The 22,414-nt window shown below is 40.0% G+C and overlaps 1 protein-coding gene across 1 annotated transcript in view; it reads left to right on the top strand.

Moving 5' to 3' along the window:
* The first annotated feature begins 7,227 nt into the window (after positions 1-7,227).
* LOC136879143 (uncharacterized) overlaps positions 7,228-22,414 on the top strand; it is a 44,676-nt gene continuing 29,489 nt past the window's right edge. Inside the window, exon 1 of the mRNA XM_067152896.2 lies at positions 7,228-7,516. Within this exon, the coding sequence (XP_067008997.1) occupies positions 7,462-7,516 (55 nt within the window). The 5' untranslated portion in view covers positions 7,228-7,461. The remainder of the gene's footprint in view (positions 7,517-22,414) is intronic.

Genomic DNA, 22,414 nt, shown 5'->3' with positions numbered 1-22,414 from the left:
CACTGTCTACAAATAGTCTTGATTCGGATATCAAGGTTCGTCTCCTGAAGGGTGTCAGTAAAATGTTTATGATTGCCATCGACCCTATAGTTATCGCACTGGGCGAGCTGGGCGTGCGATTAGGGTCGCGCAGCTGTGAACTTTCACCCGGCAAATAGTGGGTTCGAACTCCACTGTCGGCAGCCCTGAACATGGTTTTCCGTGGTTTCCCGTTTTCAAAACAGACTGTACCTGAGTTAAGGCCACGATCGCTTCCTTCGCATCCCAAGGTCTCTTCTATCGCATCGTCGCCATAAGGCCTATATATGTCCGTGCGACGTAAAATAAATTGTAATTTTAAAAAAATGATACTGCAAACTGAACGTATATTCTCTATCCTGCATGAATACTCATTTCAATCTGACCGCGCAAGTTAGCCGTGCGGTAAGGGGCGCGCGGCTGTGAGTTTGCATCCGGGAGATAGTGGGTTCGAATCCCACTGTCGGCATCCCTGGTTTCCGTGGTTTCCCATTTTCAAACCAGGCAAATGCTGGGGCTGTACATTAATTAAGGCCACGGCCGCTTCCTTCCAACTCCTAGGCCTGTCCTATCCCATCCTTGCCATAAGACTTATCTGTGTCGGTGCGACGTAAGAGCCACTAGCATTTCAATGTGGATTATCTGTCCGTCGAATCTTCCGCGGCTCTTCGAGGTACAATAATATAAATGCTAATTAAGCACGTACTATTGACGTCGATCTTTTGCCATACGTATATTATTATTTTCTCATATCAAAGACCTATAATACGTCGATTTTGTCTCGATAATGTGTAAATTGTTTTAGGCCTATTAGGAAATTAAATGTAAACAGTAGCATTTCAAATACTTTTACTACTGTCTACTGTATGCCTTTGCTGGCAGGATGTAGTGTTTACAGTGCACTATGTCTTCTGGTATGGGCTACAATAAATTTCTTACTTTCATTGACCTGTCTCAGTCTCTTCCTTGGCTTTGACAATATGAAAGTGACCCAGGTATGAGCGATTCTAGTAATAGCGTTCCTTATGCAGCCAGTCCCTGTTACGAATGGTATGAAAATATCGCTCATAGGGTCGGTTGGTGCATACATTTCAGTGGACTTGGCAGACTGATATGTATTAGCAACTTCTGCCTCAGTGAGGAAAGCAACGGGAAACTACCTCACTCCTCATTTCCCTAGTATACCTCTTCAGTGACACCTAGGCTATCTATTACCGCTGTTGGTGGAGCTGCAGAGGATCAAACCAGCCTTCGGGCTGAATACCCAACATACAACATACTATCTACTGTAGATACTTCGACAAAACCATCGTGTGATAGGTTATAATAAAACTTGCGGTCGTTACGTGAGCATAGGCCCATTCAAATTATTATTATTATTATTATTATTATTATTATTATTATTATTATTATTATTATTATTATTATTATTATTATTATTATTATTATTATTATTATTATTATTATTATTATTATTATTATTATTAAAGACTTTGGCCATGCTCCACAAAACAATACACCACACCCAGGTATATTACCAACTAAACCTTTAATCTTTATCGTTGAAGTGTAGAAAAGAACATCGATGGATTCGTGTTCATTTTCAGAACACAAACAGAAATGTCCAAATAGGGGTGAAAACAAAGTGATAACAGTCCTCCAGGGTGGATTATTATCACAGTTGGAGAGCTTCAGAATGGTGTATGTCGTCCACGAGCATTTATCAGAGCTTGGCACCTAAGTGGCATGCTCCGTATAAGTCGACGGGGGTCACGTTGCGGTATCAGGTCCCATTCATCAATGAGAGCCTGTTCGAGGTCTTGGAGAGAGTGTGGTGGAACAGGACGCTCACGAACACTTCTGTCAACCCTATCCCACACATGTTCGATGGGATTAAGGTTGGAACTCACTGTTGGCCATTCCATCTCTTGAATGTCCTGTTCTCGCAAGACAGCTGTGGTAATGCGTGCTACATGAGCCCTGGCATTGACGTGCATGAGTACGAATCCAGGGCCAACACCGTATGCATCAACCAACACATGCTGAGCAGTATCTGCTCGATGTACCCCGCAGCGATAAGATTACCGCGGACGACGACAAGATCCGTACGGCCATCAATACTGATGCCACCCCACACCATCACAGAAGCTTGTCCGAATCTGTCCCCTTCCTGGATAACATTTGGCATGTACTGCTTACCACGACGTCTTCATGCACGTTGACGTCCATCACGCTGTGTCAGGGGAAATCTGGACTCGTCTGTGAACAACACAGGTCTCCATTGGAGAAGTTGCCGGTTGACGCGGGTACGGGCAAACAGAAGGCGAGCTGCGCGATGTTGTTGCGTTAAACGGGGCACTCGAACAGGATGTCTGGATCATAAGGACACTTCTCTTAACCTGTTTCTTACTGTCTGGTCAGGCACCATGACTCCAGTGACCCTCTTGGCGTCTTGCTGCAGTTCTCTGGCAGTTGCTGAACGACGCCGCAACGCACAGATGCTCAGATATCGGTCATCCTGTGTGGTTGTCACGCGTCTAGGAACTTGTCCAATCCTCGTCGTGAAATGGCCTGGCTCACTGCAGCGATTCCACAAGTGTTGAATAATTGATGGAGAGACATTGAGATCCACAGCAACGCGACGCAAAGTCCATCTTTCTGGATCAAAGTGACGACCCTTGCGGTTTGAACTTCCTTAAAATGTCTCATGGGATGCGCTGGTTTTCGTACAACGCGCTCAAATGACCGCAAGTAGTCTGTGCACCTCACAACGACAAACGGACGCACCGATATTCACTTTGTTTTGAGGGGTCACCTGAGAGTTCAATGCATAGCTACGCCTACAAAGGAGTATAATTTCGATTTGACATACCCTGAGTAGCCAAGGTCTCAAGGTATGCTGTACGACCATTGGAACCCCATCTACCAAATTAACGTTCACATGCCAGACGTTACAAAACATGTTCCTCTAATTTTTTGAACTGTGTATATACCGCGAGATGCATGACTCCATACAGTCTGACGCGCACAAGTGAAGCCAGGTATGGCGCCATTCTGTACGGCAAAACACACGTTTCCGCATTCCTTGAACGGAATTGCCACTGATAAACAACATAATCCCCTAAATATTGTCCGGACTTATAATGCATGTTGGCCAAACAATAAATGACCATGATTTGAAATGGGGATACGGGATAGGATTATTAAATGAATAACAACGAGAGCAATATAGTACTAAAGATTATCTATCATACATATTATTTACACTTTTACATACTATTGGCATGTTGAATGAAGGGCAGTGTTTATATAAAGTGGTGATGGTGGTGATTATGCTCTGGGCTATATAACACTAATCAGAAAGGAAAAGTGGAAGGGATCCCACACTTCGAAAAACGATGATATCGGCCAAAGAAAGACAAGGGCCACGAAGGGCGTGAAAATGAAAGACTTCCTAGGCCTCGAGTGCTCTAATACCGTCCTGGTCAGAAAAGAACAAGAGTCGACCAAGGGAGTTCGGATAGGTTATATGAAAGTGAGGAGCCTGACACAAGTATGTGGAAGCAGTACCAGGACTCAGCTGAGGGCCCCATGATAGCCAACTCACGCTCCCAAGTTAAGAGCCCCTGCGTCCCTTTTAGTAACCTCTTACGACAAGCAGGGGAGACCGTGGGCGTTATTCCACCACCCCAACCCACAGGGGGAGTATTTATATAAGATCACAGTCCTTTAAACAATACAATACTGACGTGCCTGAACCCACATGTCTTTCTCTGAGTCACTTCTGTGTAGTAGTGTTTTGTCGGTCTCCATGGCTAAATGGTTAGCGCGCTGGCCTTTGATCACAGGGGTCCCGGGTTCGATTCCCGGCAGGGTCGGGAATTTTAACTACCATTGGTTAATTTCTCTGACAAGGGGCTGAGTGTATGTGTCGCCTTCTTCATCACTTCATCCTCATCACGATGCGCAGGCCGCCGACGGGAGTCAAATCAGAAGACCTGCACCTGGCGAGCCGAACATGTCTTCGGACACTCCCGCCACTAAAAGCCATACGCCTTTGATTTCAGTAGTGTTTTAAATATTTATACCCTATGCACCCTTTTCATATGACCTGGTCGATGACTTCTTCATCCCGGGTTCTGGCTCGGCTGCACTGAAATAAAAATACTCACCGTTGATGATCCTCTTCCTTAGGGCGCGGTGACGTTCTCTGGACTGTCGGGGTTCTCTCACGATAGGAATGCAAGGTTACTAGGCTACAGGCTAACTAACCTACCGAAATAAATGTGAGTTGGCCCAGACTGAATTTAAATGTTTTATTAAAGAAAATGAATGATAATATGACTGAGAGAAAACATAGGGAGACATACGCACCCATACTCCGAATTAGCACTTTTTTTAAAAAATAATGAATTATCTCAATCGATGTGTGAGAACATGAGACAGCCACTGCGCTAGATATTTCAGCAGGCGGCATAGGATGTATTTTATGGCGCAGATATACCGTACGCCTTTGATTTCAGTAGTGTTTTTAAGTCGTATGTGGTAATACATATGACATCAGTCTAGTGAGTTGACATCTGTGACTATCTTCACATGCTACATCAGTCACATGGTGATCTGCCAATTTTCAGAAGTATGTAATTGGCAACACACTTGGAACTGTATTTGTAATTGGTGAGCATTTACCACCATAAGGGCTGGGCTGAGTGGTTCAGACGGTTGAGGCGCTGAGTCCAACTTGGCAGGTTCGATCCTGGCTCAGTCCGGCGGTATTTGAAGGTGTTCAGATACGCCAGCCTCATGTCGTTAGATTTACTGGCACGTAAAAGAACTCCTGCGGGACAAAATTCCGTCGCTTTATCGTCTCCGAAAACCATAAAAGTAGTTATGGAACATAAAGTCAATATCATAAGGTCGTGATTTATAATCCTCGGGTACGAAATGTGCACTACTTCCTACACTTGTGGGTCGAGGGTGTGAACTGTGTCGCACATGTGGATGTATCTTTTTTACGGCCGGATGCCCTTCCTGATGCCAACCCTATATCGAGGGATGTAATCATTATTGCCTGTTTCTGTGCTGATTGGTAGTGTGCTGTCTGAATATGAAGAGGAAAGTGCTGGGTCAAACATAAACACCCAGTCCTCGACCAAGAAGGTTTGATCAGACGCGAATAAAATCCCTGACTCGGCCGTGAATCGAACCTGGGGGATCCTCTGAACTGAAGCCCTTAACGCTGGCCGTTCAGCCAGGGAGTCGGACACAAATATAACTCCACTTACTGGCCACAAATCCTTTTCGCTTGATAGCGATTACCCACCTTTCCAATAAATCTTTATTATTCTTTTTTTTTTTTTTTTTTTTTTTTTTGCTATTTGCTTTATGTCGCACCGACACAGATATGTCTTATGGCGACGACGGGATAGGAAAGGCATAGGAATGGGAAGGAAGCGGCCGTGCTCTTACTTAAGGTACAGCCCCAGCATTTGTCTGGTGTGAAAATGGGAAACCACGGAAAACCATCTTCAGGGCTGCCGACAGTGGGGTTCGAACCCACTATCTCCCGATTACTGGATACTGGCCGCACTTAAGCGACTGCAGCTGTCGAGCTCGGTCTCTTTATTATTTAACGGGAATCTGCAAATAATAATAATAATAATAATAATAATAATAATAATAATAATAATAATAATAATAATAATAATATACCCGACGTGCACTGCAACGCCTCAATAAACAGCATGTATTTTTAATAATTAATTATAGCTTATGTAATGTTTAATAACATATTCCTTCATTACTTTTTTAATTTACATTTTTCTTATTATAGTTACTTTCAATTTCACTTGCAAAACAAAACATTTACCGGAAACATGTTCTATTTTCTAGATTCCTATGTCTATTAATTTGATCAATCTATATCTATTTCTATTTGCGTACATTAATGTCGATTTAATTGCGTGATGTCCATTGCGACGCGAGTGGATACACGACTTTTTTTTTGTTTTTCCAGCTGGTGCGAAAGTGAACAGATTCCTCGGCAGTGAGTTGCCTATCTACATAAAAGTACATCTCGATCACGGCATGTTTGATTGCTATTTCCAAATAACAGGCAATGAGTTGCCTAGTTACATGAACCTCCTAGCAAGAAAGGTACTTCATAAAACATGGCGCTGGTTCCCATCCTCCTATGATGATGATGATCATCATCATCATGTCCCAACTTCAGTTTCCCAGGTGGGGTGTACAAACGCTCGCCATCTCCTTCGGTCTTCATACGTCTTTTGTTCCATTATATCTCCCCATTTGTGTCCTTTCTCCTCCACATCTGATCTTACAGTCTCTTCCCAGCGTTTTCTTGGTTTTTCCTGTGGTCTGAAAGACTACCGTATGTAAATGAATGTAATTTATTGTATTTCAACTAGTACTGTATTTCATAAATACAGGAAAATCTCCATTTACATAGACTTGTGTTGTAAACCTGCTCTAAACTGTTTAGAATCAAAGATTTTTAGCATTAAAATATGCATTTCCTCTTTCAAAATGCTTGAATGTTCCTAGAGGAACTAACGACGTTGTAAGAAACGTCTTCAAATCTAATATCGTATTCTCCTTCGCGACAGTTCGTAAATAAGATTGTCTTCTATGCAACGAGCGTATAACTCTGATTCTGGGCTTTTGTTGCTTTCATATCTCGCTAGCGCCTGCAGTGCTATTTTTAGCCCGGGAAAAATTATCGAATGTCTGAACGCCTGATAAACCAGGACATAGAACACGCTCTACCTCAGAGAAACGCTCATGCAATCTAGCGGCATACACGTCAACTACTACACCAAGACCACCTCTTCGTGACTGAAGTCCCTGTGGATCAATAATGAGTGTGCCATGATTGGAAATTCGTGTTAGGGGCGTGAAAAACTTCTCCCTGCACTAAAATAATACAAGCTTTGTTTAAGAAGATGTTTATTAAACAAAATATTTTAATAATGTGATCGGGAATTGGTATTTAATGCGTTTATTGATATAAAGATGGTTTTAATTTCAAATTTTGTATCAGGTCTCTCGAATTTATCTCATTTCTGAATTCAAATTATTCTTTGTAGAATTGTTCTATCCAGTGTTACTCAAACTGTACATTAGTGTTTACACATTTATTTCTTCACAGAGTTGCGCATGCGCTGTGGCATATACCAAAATGGTGGCTTAGATAATGTTATGATTTTGTAAGAGGTGGAAGTGGGGGGGAAAAGAAGACTAATCAAGTTTCTAATATGAAACTTAGAAACTGTTTCCAGTTCACTGAACATTTGAACTATGTAGGATAGGTCATGATTCAATCTAAATGTCTAATTCGAGATAAAATAATTCTGAAAGCAATGGTGGGAGTTTGGTGACTATAATATTGTGTCTTCCTGAAGCTTTTATTAAAATCAGCGAACTATGGACTTGGTTCGAGCTTTCGTCACTGTTTACACGTTTAGCAACGTGGTTACAGGTGAGTACATTTAAGAAGTTATCCTCAGTACACAAATGCATATGTGTACAGTTTTAACAGACCTTTCAGGTCATGCAAGTATTTCGTTCTAAATATTAAGGCCTACAATATTTTACATTTTTTCATGGATTCAAAAAAGTATTTCTAGGTTTCATTTACTAAATTACACCTAATCATCGTGAGTACTAAGTAAGAACATATTCTAATGCTTCAAGAACTTTTGAAGTGAGAAGTATTATTTGGTTTACTTTCTTATCTGTAGCGGTTGTATATTAAATTGTTATAATCATTACCAAGACTTTGTATAGGCTTCTAATTAAGTTATTTTAAACAACTGTTTTCTTTCATTACAAGCTTGAGTATAATGGATAATCAAGGAGCACCTAAGAATATTCGCTTTCTTAATAATATTGTCAGTAGAGATGTGTCTAATATCGGTATAAAATAACGAGAGCGTACTTTAATGTTATGCAGTGGTGAGTGTTGTTCTCAAAGACAAAGTTACATGTTTATATTATATCACCTTATGAAGTACTGTAAGATGAACAGAGTTTGAGGTTAGAGTCGACACACGACTTAGGTTAGGATCGTGTATCACCTCGTATATCGAAGTATAGCCTATCTATATACAGGCCCCGATTTCAAGGAGTTAGCACCCTGGGCAAACAATATTTAGCCCCCCCCCTCCCCATGCTCGTTTTCCTGTTCGTCTAAAAAATAATTGTTTACAAATTAAATATTACAGCTTTCAAGATTATGAGTTTTAAAACAGCGCATTATGCAAATACAGTTAATTCTCATAATTAAACTCATCAAGCCAAATAAAGGTAACAGCCAAATAAGAATCAGGCTGCTTTTATTTTTATTTAAAAAGCCGTTGGTTCAGTTTGATAGTTTGTGTGTAAGTGAATAATTTTAGAAATAAGACACATTTTCTTCATAAAATTTAAATATATCGATTAAATTCAGGTTTTAAAGTTACAATAGTTTAAAGTGTTTTATATAGGCTAATAAAATAATTCGAATTATGCGTGGAATGTAAAAGTAATTTGAGTGCAATTAATTTAAGACGCAATTCACGCAGGCCATAATTACTCGATCCGCCGGCCGCCGCTCCTCAAAAACTGGCGCCCTGGGCAAATGCTCAGTCCGCCCATTTGTAAATCGGGGCCTGTCTATATATGAACATAAGTATTTAGATAGTTCATCAAATTATTTTAGGGGTGAGTGATAGCCGAATGGCTTTGTACCTGTCTTCTTATCAAGACGGTCAAGATTCGAATTCTAGTTAATGCATGGGAGTCACATCCCAGTGGTTCGGATTCAAACTGGAGATCCTGTGGTGGCATTCATGATTTCAACATACATGAAAAATTGCAGGATATCTTGGTAGTTTTGTTTTGTGCAATTTTTGTTATTATTGAGCATTTGTAGAAGTGAATAGGGTTATTTGAAAATTGATTTATTTGGGGACGTAGGATATATTGACGGTATCTCCTGCCTAAGGGACTAAAAGGGGTAACAGTCGAAAGGGAAAGAGGGTAGCACTCACGCAGCCCCTAATTGCGTCTGGCTTATTCAACTTACTTGCGTAAGCCTCAACACTTTCAATTTACCAATCTGATTTCCCTCGATCAACTCCTGTTCTCTTCCTATGATGATGGCATTAGGTTTTGAGAGGCCTAGTGAGTCCTTTATTTTCACACCCTTCGTTGATTCTTTTTACTCATTAAATTGGTCGCACATCTTCTTTCCATTCCGATTAGCATTAGGAATGGATTTTTTCCTAAGTATTAATTCTCCTGGAAAAAAAACAAATCACCACAACCATCATCTTTCCAAAGAGTAGGCTAACTGTATGTGAAATTTCACAAATATTCATTGCTAATTAAGCTTGTCGTTCTAAATTTAAATATGCCACTAACACTGCGATCAACAGCCATTACTCCACTGTTTTCGTAGTCTGTAAATAATAATAATAATAATAATAATAATAATAATAATAATAATAATAATAATAATAATAATAATAATAATAATAATAATAATAATAATAATAATAATACCCTGAGTTGTACCATTGCACGCCATCAGAGTTCTTGAATTATAACCTGAAGAGCAGAATTACCCTGTTTTAACGTTCTTTGGTATGGTACTGTAAGCTATAGTTTGTATTCGGCAGATAGTGGGTTCGAACCCCACTGTCGGCAGCCCTGAAGATGGTTTTTCGTAGTTTTCCGTGGTTTCCCACTTTCACACCAGGCAAATGCTGGGGGCTGTACCTTAATTAAGGCCACATCCGCTTGCTTTCCACTCCTAGCCCCTTACTGCCCCCTGATGAGAATTAATGAACCGCGGTATTTTGACCATGCAAAGGTAGCATAATCATTAGCCTTTTAATTGAAGGCTGGAATTAATGGTCTGACGAACAATTAAGTGTATAATTGCAAATCCTGCTCCTATAGATAGATGGATAAGACATAATGGAAGTGAACATGAACGTAATATGTGTCATGTAAGATAATATCAATTGAGGAATTAGCTAATACTATTCCTGTCAATCCACCGATGGTGAAAAGAAAAATGAATCGTTTATTTCAGAAACCACCTAAGTGACACTTTTATCAAAATTGAATTTTTGACGGGATTGTACTATTCGGAGATAAATACATTGTTTTTATCAGAAACAAACCATATTCCATACAAGCAATGCTGTTAGGCAGCTGTGTAAATAATGTGTTTATTTCAGAAAGAACCTAAGCGACGGCGCTTAGGTTCTTTCTGCGGTAAATTCATTCCTCCACTCATGACGGTTGGTGGCCCTGCTAGGATAACCTGTTTTGTGACTCACACAGAATCACACAGTTGTGCGTTTATTATTGAATCCCTGCGACAGAGGTCAGTTTGAGACGATTACGCATAACTTCCCTGTCCGTGGCCACTCTTTTTCGCCTTGTGACAGGGATTTTGGAAGTATTAAACGGCTCTTGAGGAAGGTGGTCAGAATTTATACTCCAGATGAGTATGCTGAGCTAGGCAGGTGTGTCAGGACGTTTTACCGTTTATCATCTTACCTCGGACGATGTCTTAGGTTTTAAACATTGGTGGCCTATATCGTACAGGAAAATAACAAACTCTAATGAAACATCAGGCAGGGAAGTACCAAGAGAACGTAAGAAGCCATTCAAAGTTTCTAGTTGCAAACAGTTTCTGCACTATAAAGGTATTTCAGGACAAGTTGTGGCAAAGGCGTTTATTGGAGGATTTTCATCTACTTCCGCACGACTGAAAACTGACAGCCCACCTGAGCTACCTTCCGAGAAGGCCTATCCTTTGGGAAAGGTATGTTGATTACAATAATATTATTAAAGGGATATAAAATTATTGAGCAAGTAAAAACATTTTATAGCCTATAATAACTTTATAAACTTTCAATGGGTTCTGTACAACGCAATTTTTGGTTTTAAGTTCCAATCAACAAAAAGAAAGTAGAAGACTTGAAAACATTAATGGACTACACCGTTGGTTATGAAGAATTTTATGACAGCGTCATTCAGTGGCCAACAACTGAGAGAGAACCTGCTGAGGATATGCCAGAGGCTGAATAAAGCCAGAAAGGGTTTTACTGTTCTAATTTGAATTTTGTGGTTCATTAACTGATGTCTATTAAATTTTGTATGAATAGAACGGCGTTATTTACGTAACCTTTCATCTTACAACTTGCATAGATTAATCAATTAGCTGTTTTCTTTATAATTGCTACAAAAATTAACAGGAAAAATTGTTTATTTCAGAAACAACCTAAGTGCAATGTTTTAAAAAAATTGTTTATGGCATTTAAAAAATGTTAAACTTATTTCTTGTTTACTACACTTTTCTAGAACATTAAAGTTTAATTTTAAAAATTTAGAAGGAGAGCAGACTTCAACTTATACTCCCACACAGTTATTTTCATTTTCCCAACAGTTTGAAAAAGTGCACTTAGGTGGTTTCTGCAATTAGCGATTCAAATACAAATCCTAATACCCAGAGTAAGGATAGGCTATACGATAATTGAGTACCGTGGAGAGTTGCTAATCATTTTAATACCGGGCGAGTTGGCCGTGCGCGTAGAGGCGCGCGGCTGTGAGCTTGCATCCGGGAGATAGTAGGTTCGAATCCCACTATCGGCAGCCCTGAAAATGGTTTTCCGTGGTTTCCCATTTTCACACCAGGCAAATGCTGGGGCTGTACCTTAATTACGGCCACGGCCGCTTCCTTCCAACTCCTAGGCCTTTCCTATCCCATCGTCGCCATAAGACCTATCTGTGTCGGTGCGACGTAAAGCCCCTAGCAAAAAAAAAAAATCATTTTAATTCCTGTAGGGACAGCAATAATTATAGTGGCAGAAGTGAAATAAGCCCGCGTGAGCAAGACTTATCTGTGTTAGTGCAACGTAAAGCAACTTGTAAAAGTAAGCTATAGTTTCTTTCGCAATACATTGAAAATGGTCGCGGAAATAATACTAAAAACTTAGCACACAACGTGAGGTGATAGAACGTAAATTTATCTGAAATACGCAATGATCGTCGGTTGTTTAACCACGAAGACATAAAAATACCAAGGGATTTCGTTTAATTTTGTATCACATTTGCTTAACTTCTACCTCTTCCTGCTGCGCTCTCTTTTAAATGTTGAAGAACTACGGCCCAACAAGCTCCACGAGAAATTCAAACTTCTCACTGTGAAATTTAAAGTATATTACACAGTAGTCCTTAAACTGTTACCATATAGTATGACCGCATACCGTAAGGTAATTCAATAGAAGGTGAGAAGAGTAATATATACCTCCTAGGCGAAATAAGTAGGTAGTTCAATAAGTAAGATAATAAGGACGCTCTCATTGATTTTTTTTCTCTTTCATTACAATTTTGCGGGGCTGAGTGGCTCAGACGGTTGAGGCGCTGGCCTTCTGACCCCAACTTGGCAGGTTCGATCCTGATATTTGAAGGTGCTCAAATACGTCAGCCTCGTGTCGGTAGATTTACTGGCACGTAAAAGAACTCTTGCGGGACTAAATTCAGGCATCTCGGCGTCTCCGAAATCCATAAAAGTAGTTAGTGTACGTAAAAATAACATTATTATCATTTCAATTTTACGCCAAAGTAGAACAGCCACATCTTGACTTTCTCTCACGACCTCAAGACCACACATTACAACAACTGTTAAATTACGATGCTGATAGATATATGATCATACATTGGGATCGTAGTGTAATCCTACTTTTCCATCTAAAGGACACACATCATCACCTCAAAATATCGCAGAAAATGACCATAAAACCATAAAACTAAGCCATACTCAGTCAGATGCACACGTGATTTATTGGATCTTCCTATCCAGGTATGGCATTGACTGTGATCCAACTTATTCGATCATAGTAGGAGCATCTAGGTGAAAAGAGATTAAGACCCGACAGTGATATTCAGCGAGCTGTCGTATCCAGAAATCCGGCATTTGATCCTGATTCCTTCCATGCCCACATAGACTTTTGGACGTAATATATAATTATTTTATTATAAGACAAGGAAAACTTACTTTTAAATAAACGGAAGCCAAGAGGAATAAAAGCAACGAAAAATAAGAAAGACGAAGTTTTTAAAATATGTAAGCTGTGTCACTGAAGTCTTTCTACAGACTTATTGTCCTTAGACATGAGGTGATAGAACGTAAAGTTATCTGAAATATATAGTGGTCGTCGGTTTGTTTAACCATTTAACCATGAAGCCTTAAATACCAAGGGATTTCTTCTCATTTAGTTTCATATTGCCTAACCTCTACCTCTTCTTGTGGCAATATAGGCCTACTGTAATTTAAGGCAATGTGTAAGAATAACATGTACAAAGTTCATACAATATTTTTATGCGTGTAGAAAGGAGTTGCGTGCAAATACTCAGTAAGATACTGTATATTGAACCGCCCTCGTATAAGGAAGAAATACTTTTTATCACATTGTTCTCGGGTGCAGCCGACTTTTGGTTTAATGGATTGAACTGAAAAAGTCACTTCCATGCCACAGAAAAGGGTTGTTGTGTGGGGTGAAGGAGTTCTTCGTGTTTTGCTAGTGGCTTTACGTCGCAGATAGGTCTTATGGCGACGATGGGATAGGAAAGGGCTAGGAGTGGGAAGGAAGCGGCCGTAGCCTTAATTAAGGTGCAGCCCCAGCATTTTCCTGGTATGAAAATGGAAATCCACGGAAAACCATCTCCAGGACTGCTGACAGTGGGATTCGAATCCACTATCTCCCGGATGCAAGTTCACAGCTGCGCGCCCCTAACCGCACGGCCAACTCGCCCGGTGGGTGAAGGAGTAGGAGATCACCATTAGGGCAGTTATATCCAATCCATTATTTTCAGTCAAACCATTCATATACATAGATTCGTGAATATATCTCAGAGAGATATCGTACATCAAGTTATCGCTAACTTCCAATCCAAATAATAATAATATTAATAATAAAAGGTATACACAACAAGAAATCCCTTTCATGGGGGTCCAAAATATAACATTCTAAAACAGTGATTAAACCAGAAACAGCAGAAACGCTAAACATGAATTTCAATGGCCAGATGGAGAAACTCCAGCTAAAAGAAAAGTTAAATTTTAAGAAAAATCATAGGAGCAGAATTTGAGGATAAAAAGGTAATACACATTTAGAATAACACACACTGTAATTGAAAGAAAATGTCAGATGCTATGCGATAAAGAAGGTCATCTTCTCAGAATAAACTCTAACATTAAGCAAACAAATCTTTGACATCTTCCGTAACCGCAAAACAAAACCCAATTGATTTAAAAAAAACTGAAAAAGACCTAGTAGAATTAAAAATTACAGAAAATTCACTATTCAATCGAACAGCTAAAGCAATAACTAAACACAAAAATATAAGTTTCCAAGGAAAACCTAAGTACGTTAAAAACCAAACCTATTACCTCGGAAGATGAGAGGAAATGATCAGAAAGAATGAAGAAATACCGGTCACTAAGAAAAGAACAACACACAGAGAAATGATTGATTCAACGTACCTCAATGGGGATGAAACGAAAGAAGAAGAAGAAGAAATAATAAATTGCCGCCTCTGTGGTGTAGTCGTTAATGTGATTAACTGCCATCCCCGGAGACCCGGGTTCGATCCCCGGCTCTACCACCAAACTTAAAAAGTGGTACGAGGGCTGGAAGGGATCCACTGAGCCTCTGGAAGTCGATTCACATTTCAGTCATCCTCGAAGTAGTTTTCCGTGGTTTCCCATTTCTCCTCCAGGCAAATGCCGGGATGGTACCTAACTTAAGGTCACGGGTACCTCCTTCCCTCCCCGTTGTCTATCCTTGCCGAGCTTCCTATCCCCCACAAGGCTTCAGTTGAACATAGCAGGTTAGGCCTCATGGGCGGGGTATTGGTACTCCTCCCAGATTGTATCCCCGACTCAAAGTCTCACGCTCCTGGGCACTGCCCTTGAGGCGGTATAAATGCGATACCTCGCTGAGTCCGAGGATAAACGGATTAAGAAAGAAAGAAATAATAAAAATGTTCTTGGTTTTAAGCTCCAAGAACTGCATTTACGGTTATCGACGAGGCCAAAGAATCGCAACTTTGTACTGCAGGATTTCTTTTACGAGGTGGTGAATCTACTGAAACGAGGTTGGCGTTATTCAAGCACCTGCATATACCACCGGTCTGAGCTGGAGTCGATCCCACGAACATTGGTTCAGAGAGCCAACCCTCTATCTTCTGAACCGCTTAGTCCTGTAATTCCCTATGCAAACTCAGTGATTTATGAAAGACGTTGCGACGCTTCACACCCCTCATGTTCTGCTGGACTCTCAGAAATAACGTTCGCCGACTACTGTACTTAGAACGACGTAATGAGGGATACTTTGACACGTCTTGATCCAGATTTAAACCCCTGTGGCTTCTTCATAAATGGGTTTCTAAAAGCGGCGACCCTCTTATTTCGACCTAATAATTCTATTGATTTTTTCTGATGATTTAACATAACACTGAATGTTCCCGGCGAAGCAAAGATGGGACTATGGTTCATTCCACGTTAAGAAAACAGTATTGCTCTTATGACAACAGGGTTGCCATATCGAACGGTTCTGCGCAACACAATCACGGGGAAACGGCGGGACATAAATCTGCGAAATTCAATATTTAACTTCAAGATAACAAGCGGAATATACTAAGCGACAAATAATTTGTATGAACTAAAGGGGACGAGGAGTTTACAGGGGCTATTTTTGGTTTGTACAGAATCAGAGTTAAACTACGGCACATACAAATCCTCAGCATTGAAGTGTATGGTAAATCGGCGGAGAAAATAGACAAATAATATTTTTATGGGCTCGAAGGGTGAAGGATGCATATAATAAATTTCTCCAGACAGGCTGAGTGGCTCAGACTGTTGAGGCGCTGGCCTTCTGACCCCCACTTGGCAGGTTCGATCCTGGCTCAGTCCGATGCTATATGAAGGTGCTCAAATACTTCAGCCTCGTGTCGGTGGATTTACTGGCACGCAAAAACTCCTGTGGTACAAAAATCCGGCACCTTGGCGTCTCCGAAATCCGTAAAAGAAGTTAATGGGACGTAAAACTATGGTGATTATTATTGTTATTAGTAGTAGTAGTATTAAATTTCACCAGGCAACGCGGGGTACTACTGCGCTGTCGTATCGCTTAACAAAAGACAATAATAAAAATTAAATGCGGTCTTAAAGAAAACAGCGGTAATTAAAATACGCTCAAGAAAGAACAACTAAATAACAAAGCCAAGCACAAACAAAACACATGACAAATTTTTGTATCAGTACAAGTTATCCCATGACTTATCGCTGCACACCACAGCATCGAAATCTTTAGTAACAACTTCTGTACAGTACGAAAATAATACAACACACACACATACTATGCAATATACAACCAAAGTAAAATATCTGCCATTAGACAATTTTATGGTCTCACTCAACAGAAGACAAGTACGCACTGATTTACAGCCTAAACACACACATGCAATAAAGAAACATGGTACGTGACTTCACTACAGAAGTGAGCTGCCTGCGGTTCACAGATGCTTATACCAGAGGAACATAGAAGACGAATGAAGCAAGGCAATGAAGCGATGGCTGTTCCTGCCATTGTACTTCCTCCCTACGAATGTATTTATGAAAACTAAAACGTTATATAGTTATTTTAATATCTCACGGGCAAAAATGCCTCATCCTTTTTATCTATCTTTCATAATATATTATTCAGTACAGTATAATATCTCTTAATCACGGGTAATTATGGGTGTCTCAGAGGGAGTACGTTCACTCGTTGTAGGTCCGTAAGAGCAATACTGTTTTCTTAACGTGGAATGAGCCAGACTGGGCCCGTGTTGACTGAGACCTTAATTAAAGTGCAGATTTCATAGTGTAAAAGTGGGAAACCACGGAAAACGAGGGCTGCCGATGGTGGGGATTCGAACCCACCATCTATTGAATGCGAGATCCGGGCTAAGTGACACGAATCGCATAGCCATAGTATGATTGGTCTCTTTTGTTGTCCCCCACAATATTGAACGGTTTAAATTCTGTATTTCCATACAGTAAGCAAACCGCATGTGACATTTCAAAAAAAAAAAAAACATTTACTGTGAATAAGCTTGTAATTGAAATTTAAGGCAAGTAAAGGCAGAATATGTACAGTTCTCTAGCCAGTTATAGAAAGACTTACGAGAAATTTGCACACAGATTTTTGGTAATGTCTTACAATCAGTTTTTCATCTAAATAAGTTACATTTTATTGCATTTTACCATTCGTCGTACTATTTGATATTTAACATTAAAATGAGAACAGCTGATCCTTAATGCTGTCAGGTACAATATGTAAAAAATTAAAATGTTCAGTTTTATCTTCCTTAAACATTTGAAAGAAATACTGAATGTCAGTTTTGACAGTCAAAAGAAATTAATAGTGTTCCTTTGATCACAAGGGAGAAAGCAAACCCCATGGAGATACAGTCCCGAAGGACCATGACCTACCAAGTGACCGATGCACAACTCGAAGGCCTGCAGATTATGAGGTGTCGTGTGGTCGGCACGCCGAATCCTCTCGGCCATTATTCTTGGCTTTCTAGACCGGGACCCCTATCCCATCAATTGTAATCACATAGGCTGAGTGGACTTCGAACCAGCTCTCAGATCAAGGTAAAAGTTATTGTCTTTGGGCGATCCCGGGTCCTCCGGGTAAGCGACAGGTACGCAAACACTGCGGAGCTGGCTCATAAGAATGCGTAGTAACTTTTAATTCTTATACCTACCGCAAAATTTCCTGGGAGTTTCATAAGAAAGTGATTGAAAATGTGATGCAAGGAGCATTTTGTATATGATAAAGTTCTGAAAAATACAACATTGAGAAAAAAGCAACTGAAGGCATGACCGCCTCCTTTTAAAAATTGGCGCTTGGAGATTTAAATATGTTGGTAGTGTGGAAGTCCTTATATTTTGTGAAAGAGGAAGAACTGAAGAATGTTTAAGTTCAAAATTGAAAAAATCTATATTTTGAACGGAAATGACCAAAATTCCGGTCATTGCGCCCCATAATTGTGTCGGTAACATCAAGTTCTACTGTTATGTTCTCTTACTTTAATAAATTGTATTCGTATGCGTAAGAAGAGCAGATAGAAGGAGAAGAATCAAAGCTATCTCCGTAAAGAGTACGAAGGCTCTAGGTAAAGTGGAAGGTACAAAGTACAAATAGAAGAAAATGCAAGAGGGCTTAAAACTGAACATTCTGAATTCAGTAACAGGAATATTTTCTATAAGGAAAATTGTAGGCGACCCCATTTTAAGGATCCAGTAAAATACACAACTGTAAAATATGATCACAGTAAGAAATCCAAGTTCCAAATTACTGGAAGAAACAGCCTGTCCAACTTGAGGGTTCCTCGATCTGGTTTACAGACAGACTTGGGAGCAGGTTCCGGGCTATAACGGACCATTATATTGGTATTGTATGGAGTTGACCAATAAGAAGTATAAATCCTTCGCTCAGTAAATATGCCAAAGTATTCCAGACTTAAATAATTGCAATCTTGCAGTGCGCAAATAAAAGATAAGAAGAGCTTTTGTAAGCGTAAAAGTTCATATATTCTTAGGGCTTTACTGATTCCCAAATTTAACTTCAAACTGGTACAAGAAGGCCTCAATGCGCTGTCGAATCTTGGAGAAGGCTATGACATCAATCTATTGCAGGTACCGGGTCACAGAAGCATTGAGAGAAACGAAGAAAGCTGCCGAACTTGCTAGGCAAGGCTCAGCATCGAACACCAGAACCAACCCTTGGAATACCCAAGTGTACCATTGGGGAAGTTATCACGAGCTGGTTCGGAGAGGACCATCTGCGGAAAGTAATGACAGATAACAAAATCTGAAAACTATATAAACAGACCTATCTAGACTTTGTAGGCCTCACCAGTTTGCTTGCGGTCACCTTGCACCACAAATACATTCATAGTGATAACAACTTCAAAGAAATCCATTCGAACGCATTTCGTACCAGTCTCATAAATATAAATTTATCTTCGCATTTTTAAGTTCTGCACTAAATATTGGACCTTCAAATTATGCATAAAATATACGCAAGTTATGCATGGAAAATTCCGATTATTGTAATAAAAATATTTTTAGTGGATGTATGACACCTTGGCTGAGTGGACAGCGCTGAGGTCTTCGATTCAAGGGGTTCTGAGTTCGATTCCTGATTGACCCGATGATTTTAATCGCGTTCGGCTAATTTCTCTGGTTCAGGGAATGGGTGTTTGTGTTTGTCCCAATACCCTCATCTTTATGCACATAAGACACATCACATTACCAACCACCACAGTAACACGTAATACTGAGTATCGTATATGGCTCCACATAGGGATGGCGTCAGAAAGGGCATCCGGCAAAACATCGCCATGTCCACATGTGTGACACACTTCGCACCCGAGACCCCCACCAGGGTGTGGGAGAAGAATAAAATTAAGTGTTATTTAATGGGTGCTTATATTTTGTGTTTATTTATATACATTCTCGAGGGTGTTCGGCACAGTAATTTACAGCTGATGTTTTATATTTAAATTTCTTTCTATATCGTTATCAAGTGTCCACGAACCGCTAGTTACACATAGTGACGGACGTTGCCGTCTGTGAGAGATGCGAACAACTTGGGCTTGATGTACGATTTTCACAGTTGGAACTAGAACAAAACATGGAAAACACTTTCATCTTTTCCATACGGAATCTCGGATACACTTTAGGAATATACGGCAAAACTCCTGCAAATTAGATGAGTTGATAAACCTGTCTATTAGTCCGGTATTGCAGTGTAGTTCTAACGGCTCTAATTACAAGGTATTTCGAATGTCTTCACATGTCACTAAAAATGTTCTGACAGTAAATCAGGGTTGGGCTTCGTCAATGAAGTGTGGAAAAGTTATCTTTCATACATCGAATGGCTTCCCTGTGTCTGACATAATGGCATTCAAAGTAATATTTCTTTAAATTTAAGATGGCAAGGCCATATAAAGGACATTCAGCATATGGAATAAATAAATAAATAAATAAATAAATAAATAAATAAATAAATAAATACATTTTTGATTCATCTCCGTACAGGCAACGAAGACCCCCCGGAGAGGTGGAAGGTAAAGGCTTCCTCTATTCGTAAACTCGGCACGTGAAAGGGTAGAGTGGTTAGCTCTACGCCCAGCCGCCTTTGCCCCCAGGAGTTAACCTGGTACTCATTTTTGGTGTGGGCTGAGTGAAACTCAGGGACATATGCACTTCCGGAAGTGGAAATCTCGTTTCTTAAATTTTACGATTTCCTGACAGGGATTCGAACCCACGTCCTTCCGGGTAAACCGAGCACGCATTTACCGCTCGCCCAGGCAGCCCCTAAATAAATAAATAAATAAATAAATAAATAAATAAATAAATAATTTCCACTCCCATTTGAAGAGTGACTATTCTCCGTTTCTTTCAAAACTTGCCATAACTGAAATGCTACAATCAAGCCCTGTAGCAAGCACTGCCTAAATGCTGAATAATTAAGGGAGAGACGGAGAGAGATAGACTGGCCCGTGCAACGCCAGCGCCAGGGTGCGCCAGGAGTGCTGTTTGGACAGCTCTGTATTACAGGACCATGTAAAGGAACAGTTAGAGTACTACACAAACGTAATAGAACTCAGTTAAGATTTATAGTGGCACTCCTCACAGGGTATTGAGCCCAATTGGCTCATAGCATTGTCTTTAGAATATGATAATTTAATATGGCATACAAGGGAATGAAACACAGTTACATTATAGGCCGGATGTGTGGCGCCATTTCGCTTGCACAAGTTTAAAGACGAGTTCCACGTGTCAGGGTCATTTGATGATGAAATGGGAAGTACTGGAATATTCCATGAGACGTGTGACCAAGGTCACAAAATTTTAAGTTGGCAACACTTTCAGGCAGCAAATAGCAGTATAGCAAGTTTGGAATGGTGGGAGTAAATTAAAGATGGATGCTGTCTAAATGACCTTTAAAAATAATTAAATCCACCAGGGGATAAGGTGAAAACAATATTGAACTATTTTGAGGATAATAATTAAAGACGGCATATTTGCAACAACCTATTGGAATAAATAATTGCAGGCATATGTGACGGGACGTTACATCATTGTTAATGGGGTTCCCCGAGCTCCCTATCTAGGATCCGGCGTGCCTGAAGAGGACGCGAGCCGCTAAGAACAGTGACTCTGCTACGGAAATTTGGACGGGTCGGACGCATCGTATATGTGGTTCATGAGGAACCCTAATCTGGAGCATTCTTTAGTCCGCTAATTGGTAGTCGATAGCATACTACGGGCAAAATAGACTACGTTGTTAATTCAATAACGACCAGAATCTGGTAAAACTCAAGAAAGTGATTTTTACGATATTATCCGAAAATAGGATCGGAGCGAGGTCGAAAACAAGGACGCTTTTCAGTGCTACGTGAAACTCGCGGAAAACAGAGCAGAGACAAAGTGTTTACTACAATTGTGAATAAGTGTTTGTGTGTTAGAATAACTTAATTATATCTGTGTTTTTTTTCTTCATATGTGTTTTAGTGTATTCAGAAGTGAAGTTGTGTAAAGTCATTTAAGTTACAAATGAAGACCATGGTGATGAAGAATGGTATTGGTTCAGGTATTGAGGCCGTTAGAATGATGGCTTAAGCACATCATGGGGCCAACCTGAAACCATGAGGCCGTGGAGCTGAGTATGGAGCGTCGCCGAGTCGATAAGTACCCTGATTCATTATATCTGGCATGTGCATGATTAGCTGTTAATGTGTAAATAAATTAATGCATGGTTATTCGTTTATTTTCTTTCTAGTACTGTAGCAAGGATAGTCAGATTTTAGGTAATTTATACTGATGCCTAGGGGGGAATAAATCTTGTGATATTACAGCGTGTGTTGAGATGGTCTTCGCGAGTGAGGAAATAATGTGTGTAAATAATGATCTTCTATCACGTGTGTGAAATAATGAGTTTTCTTAGTGCGCGATCTTCTAATAAATACTAACGTGTGTGTGTGTGTAAATATTTAATGAGTTAGGAGGCATCAGTAAGATATTAGTCAGAGGGAGCAGATAGTTTAATTGGCATGTCGCATGATGTTCGTCAAGAAAATTTTCACTGACCCAAGATTCGAACCCGGGATTTATGGCACATTACAGTGGGATTTTGGAAAATATATGTCATCAGTAAGTAACGTGCACTGTTAATCAATGAGAAAATTTTGTGCTGTAGGGAATAATTGTCATCCTAAAAATTTTCCGAGAAGTAGTTAGCTAGTGTTGAAGTAG

This window comes from Anabrus simplex, chromosome 8 (genome assembly GCF_040414725.1).
Source record: "Anabrus simplex isolate iqAnaSimp1 chromosome 8, ASM4041472v1, whole genome shotgun sequence".
Taxonomy (NCBI): Eukaryota; Metazoa; Arthropoda; class Insecta; order Orthoptera; family Tettigoniidae; genus Anabrus; species Anabrus simplex.
Note: the sequence above shows the minus strand (reverse complement) of the source record. Positions and strands in the feature narration are given on the sequence as shown.